Below are 18,961 nucleotides of genomic sequence, written 5' to 3' on the forward strand. Positions count from 1 at the left end.
GTAATGAAAAGAATCACTTTGCCAAGAAATGCACTAGGAAAACATCTGTTTACAATATTGAAAGCGAAGAAGAGCTTGAAGAGATCAGTGTTGTGAGGATCCAAGCCGTGAGAGAAAGAGCTGTATTCGCCGAGATGTTGGTCAAGCAGCAGCCAATACGATTCCAAATAGATTGTGGTGCAAGCGCGAACATCTTACCTCTCAGATATGCCGAAGGCGAGGAGCTGGCTCCGTGTTCGCAAACTTTGGTCATGTGGAATTGTACCAAGGTTAAGCCCGTTGGCACCTGTGCTATGTCAATCGTGAATCCAAGGAACAATGAGAAGTTCAAGGTCAGGTTCTTGATCGTTAAAGAAAATCTGACACCTTTGCTTGGTTTAAACACAACGGAGAAGATGAAGTTGTTGACTATTCACAAGGAGAATTTCGTACATGTTGTGGAGAAGGTGAGCAGTGGTTTGATAGACAAGTATCCAGATGTTTTCGGTCAGGCGGGCCTTGGAACACTTCCTGGAAAAGTGCATCTCCAAGTTGATCCTGACGCTAAGCCTGTAATTCTTCCGGCCCGGAAAGTGCCTGTGTCTATTCGGGAGAAGTTTGAGGAGGAGCTGAAAAGGCTGGAAGGTCTAAAGGTCATTGCTCCTGTAGAAGAACCGACCGAGTGGGTTAGTCAGATAGCGGTTGCTGTAAAGAAGTCTGGTGAGCTGCGTATTTGCATCGATCCGAAACCTCTAAATGTTGCTTTGAAGAGAGAACACTACCAAATCCCTGTCATTGATGATCTGCTGCCTGATCTCAGAGATGCACGTGTGTTCACTAAAGTCGATTTAGCGTCAGCCTTTTGGCATTTGGAGCTAGATCATGAATCTAGCATGCTCACAACCTTCGCTACACCATATGGGAGGTACCGTTGGCTTCGTTTACCCTTTGGTCTCAGCGTTTCGGGTGAGATATTTCAGAAGCGTCTCCACCAAGAGCTAAATGGTCTTCCTGGTGTTAAGTGCATCACAGATGATGTTCTGATCCATGGTACGAATGAGGCCGATCATGACAGCAATCTGGAGGTGTTCATGAGCAAGTGTCAGCAGAAGGGCATCAAGCTCAACAGTCAGAAGCTAGAATTTAAGTGTAAGGAGGTTCCATTCCATGGACATTTGCTAACCACCGTGGGCCTAAAACCAGATCCTGGGAAAGTAAGGGCGATCGTGGAGATGCCACGCCCAGAGAAGCGAGACGACATACTCCGGCTAAATGGAATGGTTAACTACCTTAGTCGCTTTCTTCCTCATCTGTCAGATGTTATGAAGCCTCTCCGTGATCTTACCCATAAAGATGCAGTGTGGTGTTGGGATGACCTGCAAGAAAAAGCATGGAATGATGTCAAGAGTCTCATTGTATCTGCACCCGTTTTGGCGTACTACAGGTTTGAAATCCAGTGTGATAGCAGTCAAAGTGGTCTGGGAGCAGCCTTAATGCAAAACGGACATCCCATTGCGTACGCTAGTAGAGCCTTGACAGAAGTTGAATCCCGCTATGCACAGATTGAGAAAGAAATGCTAGCGATTGTTTTCTCAGTGGAGAAGTTCAATGATTACACGTTTGGTAGAAGGACTATCATCCACACTGATCACAAGCCTTTTAAAGTCAATCGTGAAGAAGCCGCTTCACCGCGCTCCTAAGAGGTTGCAAGGGATGATGATCCGTCTGCAGAAGTACGACTTAGAAATTCGATACCAGCGAGGGAACAGAATGTTCTTGGCGGACACACTTTCCAGAGCGTATCTTTCTTTGTGTACACAGGTTGAGGCGGAATTTGAAGCTATCAACATGGTGAACTATCTACCAATATCTGAAGCAAGGCTTCTGCAGATCCAGCGTGAGACAGAGAAGGACGAGTCCCTTCAAGCTTTAAAGGCCGTTATTCAGCAGGGCTGGCCTGAAGATAAGAGTGCCCTGCCACCTGTTGTGTCTCCGTATTTCAACATGAGAGACGAAATGTCCGTTCAAGATGGGCTTATTTTCAAAGGAGAGAGAGTGGTAGTCCCAAAAGCTGCTAGAGGCGAACTACTCAGGAGGATTCACAACTCACACCTGGGAGTTAATGGTTGTCTTAATAGAGCGCGCGAGTGTCTTTATTGGCCTGGAATGACAGGTGACATTAAGAATCATGTGTCAACCTGCGAAGCCTGTAGGGAGTACGAGCGAGGCCAGACCAAGGAAACACTCAGGAGTCACGAGACGCCAAGTCGGCCCTGGCAGTACGTTGCAGCTGACCTTTTTGAGTTAGAAGGAAAGAGCTACCTGGTGACGTCTGACTATTTCAGTGATTTTTTCGAACTTGATCACCTCAGAAGCACATCGTCAGTGCATGTAATCAGGAAGCTAAAAGCCCACTTCGCAAGGCACGGTATTCCAGAACAGCTTGTCACCGACAACGGACCGCAGTTTGTGTCTCGCGATTTCCTGACATTCTCAAAAGAGTGGGATTTTGATCATCGTACTAGCAGTCCTCGTCACAGTCAGTCCAATGGAAAGGCAGAAAGTGCCGTGAAGGAGGCAAAGAAGATCCTTGTGAAATGCAAGAAGGCTGGTTCAGATGCGTTTCTTGCTCTACTTGACCATAGGAATACACCGCCTACGGGAATTCAGATCAGCCCAGCTCAGCGCCTTCTTAACAGAAGGATAAGAAGTCTTCTACCCATGTCTGCTGGTTTGCTAAGGCCGTCTGTTGCTGATGAAGATATGACCCGTACCAAGCTTCGCCTACGCCAGCAACAGCAAGCTCATTATTACAACAGAGGCACCCGCGACCTAGATCCTTTGGAGAAAGGCGATCCTGTAAGGGTTAAGCCTTGGCAGTTTGGAAAGAAGGAATGGCAGAAAGGTGTGGTTAAGAAGCGTTTGGACGAAAGGTCGTATGAAGTGGAACTTCCCCAAGGAGTTCTACGAAGGAACAGGATTCATCTTAGGAGGACCTACGAATCTGCTCCTGCTGCAGCTGACACTCGAGATGCGTTGCCTAACGAGCCACAGCCTCAAGGTGTTGTGTCTGAAACCAATGAGTTGCCGTCCCAAACTGCGACCGAAGCTCCGTCCCAAGGTGCGACTGAAGTTCATTCGCCCGCTGCTCCTGTGGAAGCACCCGAGCTAAGAAGATCTCAACGCGTCCGCCGAGTCCCAAAACACCTCGAGGACTATGTTTTGGCCTAAGTGCCTAAGTCATGAACTGCTACAGCTTTAGGACTCTCTTTCGTTATTTACGCGTATAGTTTCTTTTTTCTGACATAAAAGAGAGAGTGTCATAATGTGTTAAATTCTTTCGCGTGCATGCTTCAATGTAATTTATGCAGTTTCAATGTAGTTTATTATTCTGGAAAGGTGTTATAGCGTCAGTTGTAAGATGTAGGATCGTAGTCAACATCTCAAGTATTAAAAGGCTTTTCTTCCGAGTTTACAACGTTTTCCTGTGCTGTTATAACAAAACTTTGAGAAGATTTTGTTGTTTACAACAAGCGAGACGCGGGTAAAATGAAACTTGAGCTTCTCCGGCGAACTTGGGAAAAGCACTTTCTGAACTGCGCTAAACACTTAACGAAACTATCACTAAGGTAGGATTTAAACACAGTCATTGCAAGCGGGAGAACTAATCAATTTAGTACTCGACTTGTGATACAAATGAACAAGTTAAAAAAAAAAAATAAAAAATAATAATAATAATATCTCTAAGATCTGACACTACAGAGCAAATCACCGATTCTACATCGCATTCATTATAGCTAAAACAAAATTTACACTACACCAAGATGATTTCATGTACCTTTCAGTTCTCCGAACATTTTGTTGAGCGTTTTCCCTCAGGAAAACAAGAAAATCAAAGAAAAGAAGACCGAACGGGGGTAATCCCGGGAGGGCAAGATCGCTCGATCTTGCATGCTCGGGCAGCCAATCACAGCGCAGGATTTGACTCATCTTGTCCGCTCGCGGAGACAGCCATGTAATAATTATAAATATTAAAACAAATTGTCAATAAAAATAGTCGCCGGAAATGAGAACAGTTTACTGGAGTTTTGAGTCAATAAACTTTGCCAGATATAAATTGATAGACCTTGTTGCCGTGGAATTCTGTAAAAACAAATCTTTCACAAGCATATTATGAACTTACAAATGTGTAGCGCGCACGCTTCCACTTCGCTTGATAGAGTTTGAACGCTGTATCAGTATCGCAGGGGCATGGGTTCGAGTGCCGTTCAAGGTTTGCGTTTTTCAATCCCAAAGGGTTTTAAGCAACTTTAATTGAAGTTGCATATATAACTTACTGAAAGAGTCTTCATTTAGTATTTTTGTTTTCATATGACAATGTTTATATTAAGAAAATTGTTGGCAGAAAATCTTTTGTGAAAGAGGACATCTTACTGTGAATGTCAATTTTTGAACTTGACGAAGTGTAAACATGCCCTAATGTTTTTCAATACAATTAAAGAAAACAAAAAAACGATCAAAACCGTTTTTCATTCGAATTGCTTCAGGGTTTTTTTATGATAACGTCAGGTTAATTGGTATTGTACGTGAAGCTGTTTTCACACGCTCGCCAAACCAACACTTTGTATATCAAGTTGACACCTTTTATATCGGTGATTCTTGACGTTTATGTCGAAATATCCTTGATTACTTTCACCTCAGATCACGTTGTTAATTATGAATGGCCACCAAGAGAGTTTGCATGCTTCACTTGAAAATTTGAATTGAAATTTCAAACAAGAAGCTGCATACGACACTGACGGGGTGGTTTTTAGTTAACTTAGTAGAAAACGTAAAGTTTTTGACTTAGACTGTTTATGGTGTGAAAAGCCAGTGGTGAAGGGTATAATCAAATATATTACAATGGACAAAGGAAAACTTTGATCAATATAACCTCTCAATACCGAAGTAAATATAGCAATCTTTGATACTATCATTTCGAGCCGAATTGCAAAATTTCCTTTATGATTGTCAAAAGGTTCTTTTGGCATTGAAATTAACGGTTAGCTTGCTTGTAGGAAATTTTTATTCTACAATGTGTAGATATTGACGGTGTTCATTGAAGCCAATAATTTGTCGGCTGTTTTCTGAGCGCGTCTCTCAGGACAGGAACAATGAACTTTTTGCTAAAATGTTTGCATCTATATTTACACGAAAGGTTCTCACCAGACAAATTGTTACGCACACACAGATAAAATATATCCCTTGTAATCTCGACGTTGTTAATATTCTAGACAGACTTTAAATTTGTGAATTCGAAAGAAAAATGTGCGGCAAACACTGAATACTTTAACGCAAACGCTGGTTAAGGCAGCTTTCTTCAGTGCACGTAAATGCTGTCTAATACGCAAATGCCGATTTCCCTGCAAGGCAATTTTAACCTGATATAGCAGTCGACGAATGAGATATTGCTTCTCCGGCTAATATTGTCGCAGTTTGACTACCTTCCTTTGTTCTACAGTTCAAAATACAAACTTTGCATTGAAGAAGAACGAAGGAAATCCTAGTTTTACTAACATGACTGTATTAAAGCTGTCGCATAATACCTGACTCGTTTCTTGTTAAAGTCACTTGTAGATTCCTGCCATCGTTGGTGATGGTACTGTTATGGATGTTCGTGTATTGGAACTGTATTGGACCAACATTGTCTGCAGCCTCCACCTGTGCTGTGTCGATGTTAATCGGAGATTGCAAGGTGCCTTTGGCGACTTTGTAGCGTTCGTGCCAGGTCTGGGGACCTAACATGATGCATCAAAAAATTTTTCACCTCGGTTGCATCAAAGAAATATTTAGTCATTTTAATACGAATATGTTGTTAAAGTCGCTGAGACACAACTTGCAAGCTGCATTCTAGTAATTTAATTCTCTGAAAATGTCACTACAAAATGCACAAAGTGTCGGTTTAAGTTGCCTTTTAAAAGCATTCCTTTCGAGCTGTCAACGAATCTGAGAAAGGAAGAAAATTGGACAATTTTTGTTAAAGAAATTTAACGTAGCCTCCCGAATAATTAGCAATTGAAAGACATTGTCTGTATTTTGGAATAACTTTTGAATAAATGAAAGAACATTGAAACATTCAGAAGGCCATATCACTTGGTTTAATCAGAAAGCTTAAGAAGTAATTTTGAAGCATAATTTTGAAGTAGAAAATAAACACAATTCCTCTATATATTTTCACAGTTTAGAACACAAAATCCCGTGCTGTGCCTCCAAGATATTCAACCACAAATTTGGCGCAGAGAAAAAACAAAGATGACAGAACAAGAAAAGAAAATAATTTAGAAGAAATGGTTAAAATTTATGTCTTTCTGATAAACTGCCTTCAAGCTACATGAAAGTGTTTCCTCTTTTATTTACTAAAACTTGAAAGAAAAACCCTAATAATAAGGAACTTGTCGTGCGAATGTCGCTGGTTTTCGCTTTATAAAAGAAAGAGAAAGACTAAATGAAAAGCTTTCGTATCGAGAATTATAACAGTAAAAGAAATAAGCGATAGATCGAATGATAACTATACGACACAGCCCCTGAAATGTATAAATTTATATTTCAATTTTGCAGCAAATCACTCAAAGTATTTATCTGTCGATCAAAGTAAATTCTGGTCATGAAATAGCAAACTTTGGCTCACCATGGTGCCATGCGAAACATTTTGGAACCGAAAAAAATCACAAAATGTTCTGAATAAAACAGAAATGCGAACATTTCTGAGTAACTTACCGAAGCCATTGTCGGCGTAGCTCCAAGAAGAACTGTTTGTCATCTTTTGTAAGTCGAAGTATTTAAGTATCTCCAGCTCAGGGTCGAGACTGATTAGGAAGCTGAAAGTTTCCTCGCTGCGTGAATCAAACCGTCGCTTCCCTTTTCATTTAACTCTATGTGCGTTTTGAATTAATGAGAATCTATCTTTGGAAAGTGTCGAGAACGCTCCACTGTGCCGCGACGTGACCAATTTAGCCAATAGCCACTGCAAAGCTTACGGGAATTCATGTAAACAATACTTGAGAGGTCATTATGAATTTATCATTATTTTTGTCTGATGGTTTTTCCAGTGGTCAGATGCGTACTAAAGCCATTATCCTTCCTTGCATATGCAAATGACTTACCGCGACAAGACAGGCTTTGAAGAGAAAATATTTGCGTTAAATCTCACAACCATCGTCGCGAAAGTTTATCACTGTAAAAAGCTTTCGCAGACGAAAATTTAAATGTCAGTGGAATATTTGTAAGAGAAGTCTGGTTGCAGTTATTTGAATACCGGTGTGGCAAAACACTTCCTTTCAGGTTTTTCAATTTCCGCTTGCTAGTCTCAGGGGGTAATTAATCAAAAATGCCATTTTCTCTGCTCTGCTAATGAAACCGCGAAGTTCAGTGACGATATGGAAGTCACAGTATTCGAGTCGGAAGTGCGCACCTTCATAAAATGACATGAAGTGCAATGCGAAGAACATAAAAATCATGATGTTACAATATTAATCAAGTACCAATATCGTCACACCAAAAGGACACCTTTAGAAATAACCTCGGGATTGCTAATCCAAAAGTTCCTTTTTATCACCAAAATGGGGCTTTATCGCAGGAACAGCTAACGTTCGTTTCGGTGAATGTCTGTTCGGAAGCAATTATCCACCCCTGAGAAATAGGTTAAATTGCGAAGATTCCTGGATGAAATGTCACCTCGAACTTTAAGAAAACTGAAAAACTAATCCCGTTTGTTTTTAAATGTGTAATTTTCATTAAAAGCGCGACAAATGGTCTCTTGTATTTTCAGAAAGCCTAAAGGATCTCGGACTGAAATTCGTTTAATCCGCTCTGACAATTTTCTGCAACTTAATTTTCAACTAAAGAATCCTAACAGGTCGAAATTTGCCTTTAAAATGGGCATAAAATAATCTGGCAATAAACGAGACACCATGCAGTCATTCAAGTTTCCGTTTAAATGCTACTCTCGCTGGGTGCATGCACCTGTTTTTCCGCGAGCAACATGCAGCACTATAGGAGGGCTAATCTAACCATTGAGTGGGTTTTGCCTAAATTTGGCAGGTAGACATAATCTCATAAAAGTCAGATATACCATAGGGAATGGGAATCTATTATGGTTTACAAATGGGTTTAAATAGCCATTGTTATTATTTTTTCAACTAAAAGATCTCCCTATCACCAAAATAGGGTCTCTTGGATCGTATTACGGTCTTATTTTGGGCACTCAGCCAATACCTATCATGATAATGGCTTCAGCAGCCAATCACTGAGGCAGAAATTATCCTACATGTGGCTAACGGTAGTGGTGTAAATGAAATTCTAAAAGAGCTGTTGGGCCATTTTGAATTTTAATAGCTTTTGAAATAGTCATTCTGCGTGTTCAAAATGGTTTAAATTTGTTTATTCACAGGAAGAAGCAAAAATATCCTAAAATGCCCTGGTATATTTAGCCCCAAAAATCGCCAATTTGAAACTCCGTTCAGTCCAGTTGTTTTTGTTAAAGAAAAGCACCTCGTCAGGTCTGCTTGATCTGATGATGCCCATCTTACAAGGGTTAACGTTACGATTCTGTTTCAAAAATATAAAAACGAACAGAGCTGATCCACATTCGAGTGTGGCCAATTAAGACCGTGATTGAATTATTTAGATGCTATGTCTACGTCAACACCAACGTATCCCAAATTGCATTTAATTTCATGACAGAATTGGTTTTTGGCTCAGTCTAAACGTCCAATTTTTCATTAGTAAAAACAATAGCTTTAATTATATCAGGTTATTTCCATGACAGAATTGGTTTTAGACTCAATTCAAAGATCCATTTATCCGTTAGTAAAAACAAAAGCTTTAATTATATCAGCTTCGGCACAGGCTGCTTGTTCAATGCTCAGACCTTTGCCAAGCACTATCATAAACCTATCCAAGAGAATTTTGGAGCCGGCATATTAGCACATTTTCAGTTCTTACTGAGTTTCGTAGGGACCTGCAGTCGATAGCTACGTTTGTTTAACCTTGACGCCTTGTTAACTTCAAGGTTAAACAAACACAGCTATGGACTGTAGGTCCCTAAGAAAGGGTGTTTTGAAAATGTTCCAATATGCTCTCCCAAAGTTCCTCAGGATAGATTTATGATAGCGCTTGGCAAAGGTCTGAGCATTACACCAGCCGCCTGGTTTTAGAATTTCCTTCAGGGTCAGTCCGCTCGTTTGAACTGAGCTTTAGACCCTATAGCTAAGCGGTTTAAAATGTCTAAATCGGACCATAGATTTCCAGTTGCCCCTATCCGAGCCCTTTCAGAAAACTGAATAGCGGCAGCGCATGCTGCTCGATTTCCGCCTCTCCCTTGGGTCCGGCTTTCCTCCCTTCGGGGTGAGCATGGGCTCATTTCCCGAACAACGGCTGGTAATCGAGCCTACCTGGGAAAGGGTACTGGGTGCAGGGGGATTGCAACTCCCACTGTACAACCGTATTATTTTATTTACTATCTACGGATATAACAAAAAACATACAAACTGACCCGTTTATTACACTGTAAAGCAGTACAAGGATTCGCAAATCCCGTATGTTTGTAAGCGTGCCACGCTTTAAGATACTAACATTGTTACAAGAGTCTTTGTCTTTCCTGTATAAAATGTTTCATCTACAGTTCACAAACTCATTAATAATTCAAAAGCCAAAGACAAAAGAAATCATGCACCGTGACGTGTTTGGAAATCGGATGAAAAACTCCTTGTTTTTGCATCCTTAATTTCTCCCTCAAAATCAGTTTGTTTGAGAAGTTATATCAAACACTCGTCACAGTGTTTCATCACAATATCAAAAACCTCGAAGTTCGTCAAAAATACTCCGCTACGCGTCGTATTTTCAACTCTCTTCTCAGTGTTTGATATGTGATGAAACACTGTGTCTCGTATTTGATATATTACTTCACCTGTATGTGTTGGAATTATCAAATATTTCCTTCAGTCCTGATGTGTTAGCAAATACCTTGTTCCTGGTTTTCAGAAGCTCGCGAAGCCAAAACAAATTTTAACAAAACGAACGAAAAGAAAAAAGAAAAGCAACAACAACAGTGAAAAACGAAAACGAAAAAGGGGAAGCAAGAGGGAGGAAGGGGTGAAAAAAGCAAGTTATATATATTCCTAATTCGGTATTATACCATTTTGGAGCTTTCTTGTATGTACATATACAGTACATTGAAAACCACATATATTAAGCAAAAAGGTGATCAAAAATAAAGAGTTTTTAAAAGTTGAACACTTTATCTAATCGATTGTTAGGCACTGATAACTAAAGGATGCTGATTTTGCATTGCCCTCTTCAAATTTCCCTTTCACTAACGGGATAGATCTATAATTACGATTGAAACTGCGTCGCTACACAGTCCAAATTTTATAGCACAGCTGCCGTATGTAGGTGGGCTTAGTCACGCTTGCTCTGGTAAAATTATCTATTAATTATCTATAAATTTCAATTTTATCACGACAAATGTCGAATGGATCAAACAAGTGATCGTGAAAACAATGGAATCATAGCTGCTGCTTGAAGCACCAAGTGCGCCCCTTGGGGTCGTAATACTCGATCCGCTCATCCATGAACATGTCGTCATAACAACAGCCTGTTTCTCTAAGGCAAGTTCCCGGATTTACAAAGGGTGGTTTAAGGTCAGGCTTGCAGGGCTGACGACTTTCAGCAGGGACATCACAACCTGGCTCTGCAAAATAAGGTTTCTTGTCATTGTTGAATCAACGGATGATTGTGTACATTTAGAGCTACAAAAATTAAAATGAATATTTTTAATAATTAGTTAATTCATTAATTAATTAATTAAGATTTATTAAAGTAAAAAAAAAAGAAAGAAATAAAACCGAAAATCTTGTTTTTCAATGGAAAAGAGATTGAAGACATCTCCATACCATAAAAAGGTCGTAAGCAAAAGATAGCCATCGAGAACAAGAAAGAAATGTATAGCTGCTAGAACTCACCTGGTTGCTTTCTAGGTTTCACATTGTCAGGTGCCTCTTTCTCTTTGTTCATACTCGTGTGAGAAGGTGGAGCATAATGAGCAGTGACGTAAGTTCCATCATCGGGTTTGATGTTGAGGCCGCAGCCTAGCCTTGTCTCCCCCTTCCACACTACCGCTTGGAAGTGTCCAATGACGCCAGATCCCCGACCTGTTTGGTAATCATAATTGTTCTTGATCTCTGAATACCAGCTTCTTACCGCTCCAGGTATGGCTCCTTCCATTTTCTCCATTCCCTCCCACCCCCAGCCTTTCCAAGAAATACTCTCGGTGAATTCCTTCGTCCACTTTGAGTGGTGCATGTAGCCCGCAGCGGCCTGCTCGTCCGTCCATTTTTGGGCTGATTCAGCAAGCTCTTGGTCGCATTGCATTGGTGGAGAGCCGTGCAGATCTCGGTAATAGTTGTGCATGTTAAGGCACAGGAGCTGGCATTCTGGCCCACAAGCTACAATCACATGCAAAAAAACATGACATAGTTTAAACGGGCTACGACACAGGCATTTATTAATATCACGGTAGAATCCAGAAAAAAAGGAAGAAGGGGAGAGAAGAATTCTGGAAATCGGATTTCAAACAACAACTACCTTAAACTTTAACGCTCGAAAAAAGAAATATTACCTCAACGACTCTGGCAAGTTAGCGGGACGTAACTGGGTTAAATAGGGACAAACCACGTTTTTAACATAATGCAGATTTTTCCCGTGTACTTTGGCAGGGCTTTACAGACAAAAATGAAAACGCTACTACACGTTCCTGGCTCAGTTACATCCCTCAAAATGCATCTTATGCCAAAACGTCCGGTATTTTGCGTCGAATTTGCGTAATTATATTTCAAACATGGCTGGATTCAACGCGAAAAGATCCAGTCTAACTGCATGGTAGTACACCAAACAGGACGCTTTCAAAATATCGCTGATCCTACGAGCAAATGCAAAAAGTGTTAAGATACTCTGTTATTGGGTACCTTTTAGACACACCATTGTATTACTTGTTTCTCCACCTCTCCCTCCCCCTTATCAATGTTGAACGAAGTTCGCAACAAAATTCAACCAACCGAGCGTCAACATTGAAAGGGAGAGGATGCGGAGCACGAAGTATATTACTTTGTTCATTGGCCTTTTAAAGTGCTTTATAGTTGCCGGAAATAGGAAAAATGATGACAGTGTCTAAACCTTTTTGCAACTGCTTGCAGCAGTCTGCTACCACATGTCACATATGAACGTAGTAGATGGCAGCTCCCCATGAGTATCCCGGTAGCTGTGGTTAGAGTGATCGACTGCAAGGTGTATGGAAGGTCAGTCTTTATGTCTTGGAAACTATATAACCAGGCTTTTCAGTTTAAGTTTCTAACCACACTTATCCCAAAATCCTGGCAAAATGACTTAAGGTAATCTAACTTTCTATGTGCCAAAACCAAGTTTACCAGGCTTTTAAGCTAACTTCAAACCAAGGCTAAACAGGGTAGCCGGGTTTAAACCCCGGCTTTCCAGACTATTGAGCAGACTTGCTTTCTAACCAAATGTCTGCTAAGTCTGGTTAAAACAGAGATGACCAGGCTTACCAGACTTTTTACCAGGATTTTGTTGCAAGGCATGGTTCGACGCCCGTTGGCGATTCAGACTTTTCGTTGCCCCATACTCGCCACTTACTAAATGCTTCATCTTTCTTGTCTTAATCATTGCTAACCTCTTTGCAGCAACTCTAATATAACTCTGAGCACCGTAAAATAAAGCAATTTGTTAAAGACAATACAAAGTTTTCAATCTGGGCATTATAGTGAATGGTGTAACGAAGTCGAAGTATGGGCTTCAATCGGGTTTATCTACAACCGTACATTGTAAACTCCAACAGGCAAATAATAAACACCTTCTGCGTTTCTTTTCAGGAAATATTAATTTATTGACGTTTTTGTTCACTTGTGGTTATCTTTATTTACAGCTAAGATAACGTTTCGCATACGTTTAAAACGAATCGTGCATGTTAAACGGTACACTTGTTCACTTGATGATGTAACTAAATACTTACTTAATCCTTCTCCACAAAACGTCCCTCCTCCAGTAGCTAGGAACCGTAAATAGAATTATTAAGCTTTTTGTTAAAAGTTCAGTTTCTATGTTTTTTTTCCTCAGGGGCCGAAGTTAAGTCTAGGATTTTTATACCTCCTATAGCCTTAAAGCACATGTAGGGAATCAGCCAGCAGCTTTTATTGTGACCTCAGCCCATCGTGGACAACAACAATAACAACAACAACAATGATTCTTTATTTATACACAATGAGCGGTTAAAGCTGGTGGGGTAGTGTAAAAAAGTGATAGCTGATAGATGGATTTAAAGATCCATTGATAATTCTAATCATAAGCTTTACTTATTCACGGACAAATTCTTTTTCTTTGATCCATTACTGAATAATGACTGAACGAAACCAATAGATATTCAATTTGGTAACAAGTGGAGTTTGACAAGGAAAGTGATAATCACGTCTCTTAATCTCCAAGCCAGCACTATGGATTCAATTTGATGGTCCACTTTTTTCGTTAAAAATAATGGTAAATGGATTGTCAACGCAAACTAAACTTCAGTGCCAAAATACCTGGCGTTATTGGTGTTGGTGTTGGAGAGGTTGGAAATGTAGCTACAGACGAAGGCAGTTCTGTTGGGCTAGTTGGAATAGTACTTGGGGTCGATGAAGGTTCGGTTGGACTGGTTGGTTCCGTGCTTACAGTTGAAGGAAGTTCTGTTGGGCTGGTGGAAGACGCTGCAGTTGAAGGTCCAGCTGATGTGGGAATGGAGGTTGGAGTTCCCATGCAAGAACTAGGTGATTCTATGATGGAGGAAGAAAAATTCAGTTTCTATGTCTTTCTACTTCTAAAGCTCATGGCACCTCATTGTACTCCCAATATAGTGTAGAGAGAACCCAAGGTGTGGGCAAGGGTTCTCTCAACAATCCAAGGGAAGAAACATCTATCCAAATTAACGAAAGAAACAAGTTGCCATAGCTGTCTGCGTTTCTTTACGTTTAAAGGAAAAGTATTACCAGGGATCAGTGGTGTCAATTTAAAAACCCGAAAACGTTTTCTACTAAACGAAACTTAAGGTATTGCTCCATTTTGTATATTAATTACTACCACAGGGTACTGGTGGACCGGGGTGGAATGGATTGCAACAGTTTCCAAACTGTACTAGAAAAGATCACGAGTTGTTCCTTTTGAAGAATTCAGTTAATTTGTTTCTTTCGATGTCTTAGAGTTATTTCGTAACTAAGCAAAGGTTTTTTTTCTCCATTTTGTCCATAAAAGAGTCAAAATCCACGTGACATCTCCCCTATAAACTGTTGAATGAGTCGTAAACTCCAGGCAAATTATTTCAAACGGCTGGTATTTTTTTAACAACAGGAACGTTGCTCACAAACAACTTCGGAATCATGCGTTGCCCAAGCGATTCTCCTCGAAGAGCAACAAGGCCTGTGGACAACGCAGATTGCCCTTGTTTTGATAAGTCGAGTATCAGTGGGTCGTCGTTCGAACCAAATAACTTCTGAACGTTTCTTCGATTTAACTTTGAGCAATGTGCGCATTCCTTATTAGCAACAACTGAATCACAAAGAATACGGTACAAATACATATCAATCGTTCGAATGGAATTATGCATGTATACTTACGTCCCCCTTTCTTAGTGAAACACCATACACGCCCCGTCGGATTGTAGTACCAAAGTTCACGTTCACCCATGAACATGTCATCATAGCAACAGCCTTTCTTTATGCAGTGCTCGGGTTTTACAAATGGTGCCTTTAGATCTGGACTACAAGGCTCCCGCTCTGTAGCAAACTGGTCACAGCCTCTTTCTATGAAAACAGCAATAAAACGAAAATGTTTCATTGGAACAATTTGTGATCTCTTTACAACCCCAGGAAATTATCTGTTTTCAGGCGAAAGTTTCCAGGACAGGTAAAGTTGAGAAGCGAAAAGAGGAATTTCTGCGGCCTTAAATCCCAAATGTGGAAATGAAATGTAAATTATTACAAAAAAATGGAGTTGGATCGAATTTCAAATATTTGTAAACTTGGATCTGCCATCTTCGATTTGAAAATGTGTCATTACACCAAAGAACTCGTGAGAAGTGAACTTTGACGCCAGAACGCATTAAAACGTCAGAGTTCATGGGAATAAAATGGGAAAAGAATATTTAGGTATTTAAATGTTACCCAATAAAGCTGGCAAAATCATAAAAGCTTTGAATTATGTCACCAGCACTTTGGAAATCAAGTATGTCACATGAATTTCAAGGTGGATACACTAATTACTACAAACCTGGCTGTTTTCTTGGTTTGATATTTTCTGGCGCCAGTTTCTTTTTATCCATGCTAGTATGTGATGCGGGCGCATAATGAGCGGTAACATAAGTGCCTGCATGAGCTCCGACTGGCTTCATATTCAGTCCACATCCCAGTCGCTCCTCTCCCTTCCAAGTAACAGCTTGGAAGTGCCCAATAGCCTGTCCATTGCCTTCTCCAGCTTCGTAGTTGTAATTGTACTTTATTTCCGAATACCAACTTCTCACCGCCCCAGGGATCGCTCCTATCATTTTATCCATTCCTTTCCATCCCCAGCTTTTCCACGATATACTTTCCGTAAATTCTGCCGTCCACTTCGAGTGGTACATCCTGCCATCGGCTGCTTGCTGGTCCGTCCAGCTCTGGGCTGATTTGGCCAGCTCTGGGTCGCATGACAATGGCGGGGAATCGTGAAGCGCTCTGTAGTAGTTGTGCATCTTCAGGCATTCTAGCTGGCATTTTTGGTCACAAGCTGTTATTGTTGAATGAAACGATTAAATGTCAAATAAGATACTCTTAACATAAATTTGTCAGCTAGGTATAACAGAAAATGCACCTTTACACGCAATTGGTTGCGTTCGTTTACACGGAACCTGTCCTCCGTGAAGGGATATTAAAATGGAGGCATTTAGTGGGACCTTGGTCAGAAGAAGTAGGCCCTTCCATTCATTCGCGAATTATCCAGTGCTTATCTATTTCATTAGAATGATTTTCTAATATAGTAACAACCAAAGTTATTATCCTGAGCAGTCAAGACAGACATAAAGAGTGGAATAAGCAAATCAGAAATCGAAGCAATTACATGTAGCCGTTGTCGAGCCAGGTGCCGAGCGTGGGGAAAAAGCTTGCAAGCAATTCATGATTGATTCGTTTTGCCGTTGCGTCTCATTGGTTGAGAAAGCGGCGTGAGTTTTGCTTAGCAATCACAGAGAGTAGTAAAGTAAAACCAAAGCAAACGCGAACTACTTTGGACACTCAATTGGAAAGCGCTCTAAAATAGCACATAATAAAGTGTGACCTATAATTCAAAGAGGATTTTAAATGAAAATAAAGACAGGAATATACGAAAAGATAGGGAGATAAAACAATAAGGAATAGAGTCAATAGAGCATGCAAACAACTTTACGGAAGAAGGAGGAAATGAAAATCAATTATTTAAGTTGACGCGTCCCTGGAAAAATACGAACATTAAAGCAAGCAAAATCAAGTAAACAAGGAAATACTGCTAACTTAGCCCTGCGCCACAGTCTCCTACATCCATCCAAGATTTGTCGCCCTCTCCATACACTTTGTCTTCAAAGGACTCAACATCTGTCAGAAAGAAGAATAACAGAAAAACTATAATTATATGGATTGAGGAAAGTAAGATTGCTGAATCTAAATACCACGAGTAGTATGTATGACAAAAAAGTACGACTGCTTGCAGTCTGACATGCAGATACAAATATCGAGACTAAATTTCTTACCTTTCACGTTTATTGAAAAGAAGAGTGTTGTCATTACGATGGACTTTACAGCTCTCATTTTCTGTAGAGTGGTTTAATTGTGGGAAAAGTACAACTGGTTGGGAAAAAGATGTCAACTGAAATAAGTAACACAAATACTTCAAGACGACGCAAACTAAATTGTCAAATGAAATTCCTTAGCAGAAATACAAAGAAGATCACGGGTGTTACAACCGGCAATCGGCCATTTTGAATTTAAAAGTTGTTAGCATGTTCTACAAGACATTCAAACCCTACCAATAGGTAACGCCAGGACCGTTAGGTTTGTAATTTTGTAAATGTCCAATTTCTGGTTTACTATACCAGGAAAGCATTTATTTCTCTGATCGATGTGGCGCACAACTTTTGATTCTCAAATTGCATGCCTGACTCAGTATGCTATGAATTTTCCAGATATCGGCCATCTTGAATTTCGTGGTTTGTTCCGGGCGTATGGAAATGGCTTTTTTTACTGGCTCATATTTGCTGAAAATCAGCAAAAGATAGCCTTCCGGTACATGGACAACACTTGGTTATTATAACGATATTTGAAATCCGTCTATCGGATTTCAAATATTAATTGAGCGCAGCAGGGCTTTCATTATTTTGTTCTTTCTTTTGGTGTAAATCAAGAGATTTGCGAAATAAACTCGTCATTATCTCTTTGTAATAACGAACCAAAACGAATAAGTGCTTGGTTCAAATTATAGCAATCGTTATTTTCTCAATGATCCCTTTACGGGATCTTTTATCGAAAGCTTACACACACTAACAAATTGTCAATTAGTTAAACAAACAAATTAGCACCTTGAAACAAAAAATAATAAAATAAATAAATAAAACGTCACTAAAATGCCACTATCATTAAGTAACTAAACCATGGATAATAATCACAACTTACCCTTTTTCCTCAAACAGCATTATTCTTTTCACTAAGAAAGCAGATGTATTTTTAAAGTCTCTTTTGTTAAACTGTTAGTGCCAAGGACCACGATATGAAATTATAATTACATGCCGTTCTGGTACCTGGGCTAGTTCTGTGTCTCCTCGATGGGTTTTGGCACCAGCAAACAACGTTGGATTCACTAGTTTGGTGTGTTTTTCCAAGAGGTCTTGCTAGCAGCAGGCCACTAATAAGTTTTAAGAAGAAGACGACACTTTCAAGTTTTGAAACCTTGTGTATTAACTTAGATATTCAAATTCACTCTCACAGTGTAACTGACGGTAACGGTTGATTCTGTCGAAACATGTTTTCAAAACTTAAAAGCGTCGTCTTCTTCTTAAAACGTTTTGGTGATGATTTGCTGGAGCTCGCCCGTTAGTGCCGCTGACATATGGGTGGGATGATAAATACCGTAGACGTCTGTTATGTCAATGTTTGTATCTTAAATAGTTACACCCACAAATACACAAGCTGCTACAACTGCACGAATTTTCAATGGGATAAAACGTGCTCCTCTGCCGGTTAATGTTTACCAATTATCCTACAAAATGACCCGATACTTAAGGCGCTTTCCACTTTCCAGAACTGGCCTGGTTAGTTCGTAAACGGTGTGTACCAATTTGAAGTACAAGTTTAATCCTAGTGTACCACCGATTTTCGAAGTGATTGGTTTTTTTTTTTAAGATCCTGTAGCACTATCCTTTCAAAACGACGCATTCGATTTACAGACTTGCTGGTCAGTTCCGACATATGGAAAGCACCCTTAACCGACGAGGCTGGCTAAAGTCAGGCTTTATTCCGCAAGACTGAGCAGGATAATAGTTTTATTATTGAACATAAAATTATTGACAACAAAGCACAATTTTTACTGGTTTTATAGCAGAAAACCTGGAGATGGTCAATATATGTTACCTATGTATTGTGTACTGGCGACAACTACTGAATGCACCATGGCCATATTTGGAAAGTGTAACAATGTAAATTTTAATTCGTAATAACTATCAGAGAAAGCATATGCGAATTTAAATTACGGAATGAGTGAAGAAACACAAAATCTCGAGAATTTCTGAAAATGCACTTTCTGGTGCATAGTTTTAATTTTCCTCATAAATATCGAAGTGCTAGTTGAGGAGTTCCAGTTTGGGTACCAAAAGTGCAGTTCGAAACCTGCAGCTCATTTTTTC

The 18,961-nt window shown here is 40.0% G+C and overlaps 2 protein-coding genes across 4 annotated transcripts in view; both read right to left on the reverse strand.

Moving 5' to 3' along the window:
* The window catches only part of LOC146465372 (carbonic anhydrase 1-like), a 13,514-nt gene extending 6,568 nt beyond the window's left edge, over nt 1-6,946 (reverse strand). The window contains exons 1-2 of the mRNA XM_085128675.1: nt 6,736-6,946; nt 5,565-5,756 (exon numbers count right to left, since the gene is read on the reverse strand). Coding sequence (XP_084984801.1) covers nt 5,565-5,756; nt 6,736-6,778 — 235 coding nt within the window. The 5' untranslated portion in view covers nt 6,779-6,946. The remainder of the gene's footprint in view (nt 1-5,564; nt 5,757-6,735) is intronic.
* A 2,554-nt stretch (nt 6,947-9,500) lies between these two features.
* On the reverse strand, nt 9,501-18,956 carry LOC146465373 (uncharacterized). Of its 3 annotated transcripts, XM_085128495.1 has the most exons (9): nt 17,736-18,956; nt 16,817-16,932; nt 16,581-16,661; nt 15,328-15,822; nt 14,676-14,861; nt 13,608-13,838; nt 13,043-13,078; nt 10,980-11,462; nt 9,501-10,708 (listed from the first exon to the last, which is right to left on the reverse strand). In XM_085128495.1, the coding sequence occupies exons 2-9, from the start codon at nt 16,872-16,874 to the stop codon at nt 10,524-10,526; spliced, it is 1,755 nt and encodes a 584-aa protein (XP_084984621.1). In that variant the 5' UTR covers nt 16,875-16,932; nt 17,736-18,956; the 3' UTR covers nt 9,501-10,523. The 3 variants fall into 3 exon arrangements, with proteins under 3 accessions (XP_084984621.1, XP_084984623.1, XP_084984622.1); XM_085128497.1 differs by having other exon boundaries at nt 13,608-13,790; nt 16,817-18,956; XM_085128496.1 differs by lacking the exon at nt 13,043-13,078 and having other exon boundaries at nt 16,817-18,956.
* Between the last annotated feature and the right edge of the window lie 5 nt (nt 18,957-18,961).

The sequence above is a fragment of the Pavona decussata genome, unplaced genomic scaffold, assembly GCF_977016875.1.
Source record: "Pavona decussata unplaced genomic scaffold, jaPavDecu1.1 SCAFFOLD_156, whole genome shotgun sequence".
In the NCBI taxonomy this organism is placed as follows: domain Eukaryota; kingdom Metazoa; phylum Cnidaria; class Anthozoa; order Scleractinia; family Agariciidae; genus Pavona; species Pavona decussata.

Excerpts from the sequence above, each read along its gene's own strand:
- LOC146465373 (XM_085128495.1), bottom strand. The coding sequence starts at position 16,874 with ATGAGAGCTGTAAAGTCCATCGTAATGACAACACTCTTCTTTTCAATA. Across the intron at positions 13,079-13,607 it reads ACCAACACCAATAACGCCAG|CTACTGGAGGAGGGACGTTT; the intron begins GTATTTTGGCAC and ends TACGGTTCCTAG. Across the intron at positions 10,709-10,979 it reads GAAACCTAGAAAGCAACCAG|AGCCAGGTTGTGATGTCCCT; the intron begins GTGAGTTCTAGC and ends CTTATTTTGCAG.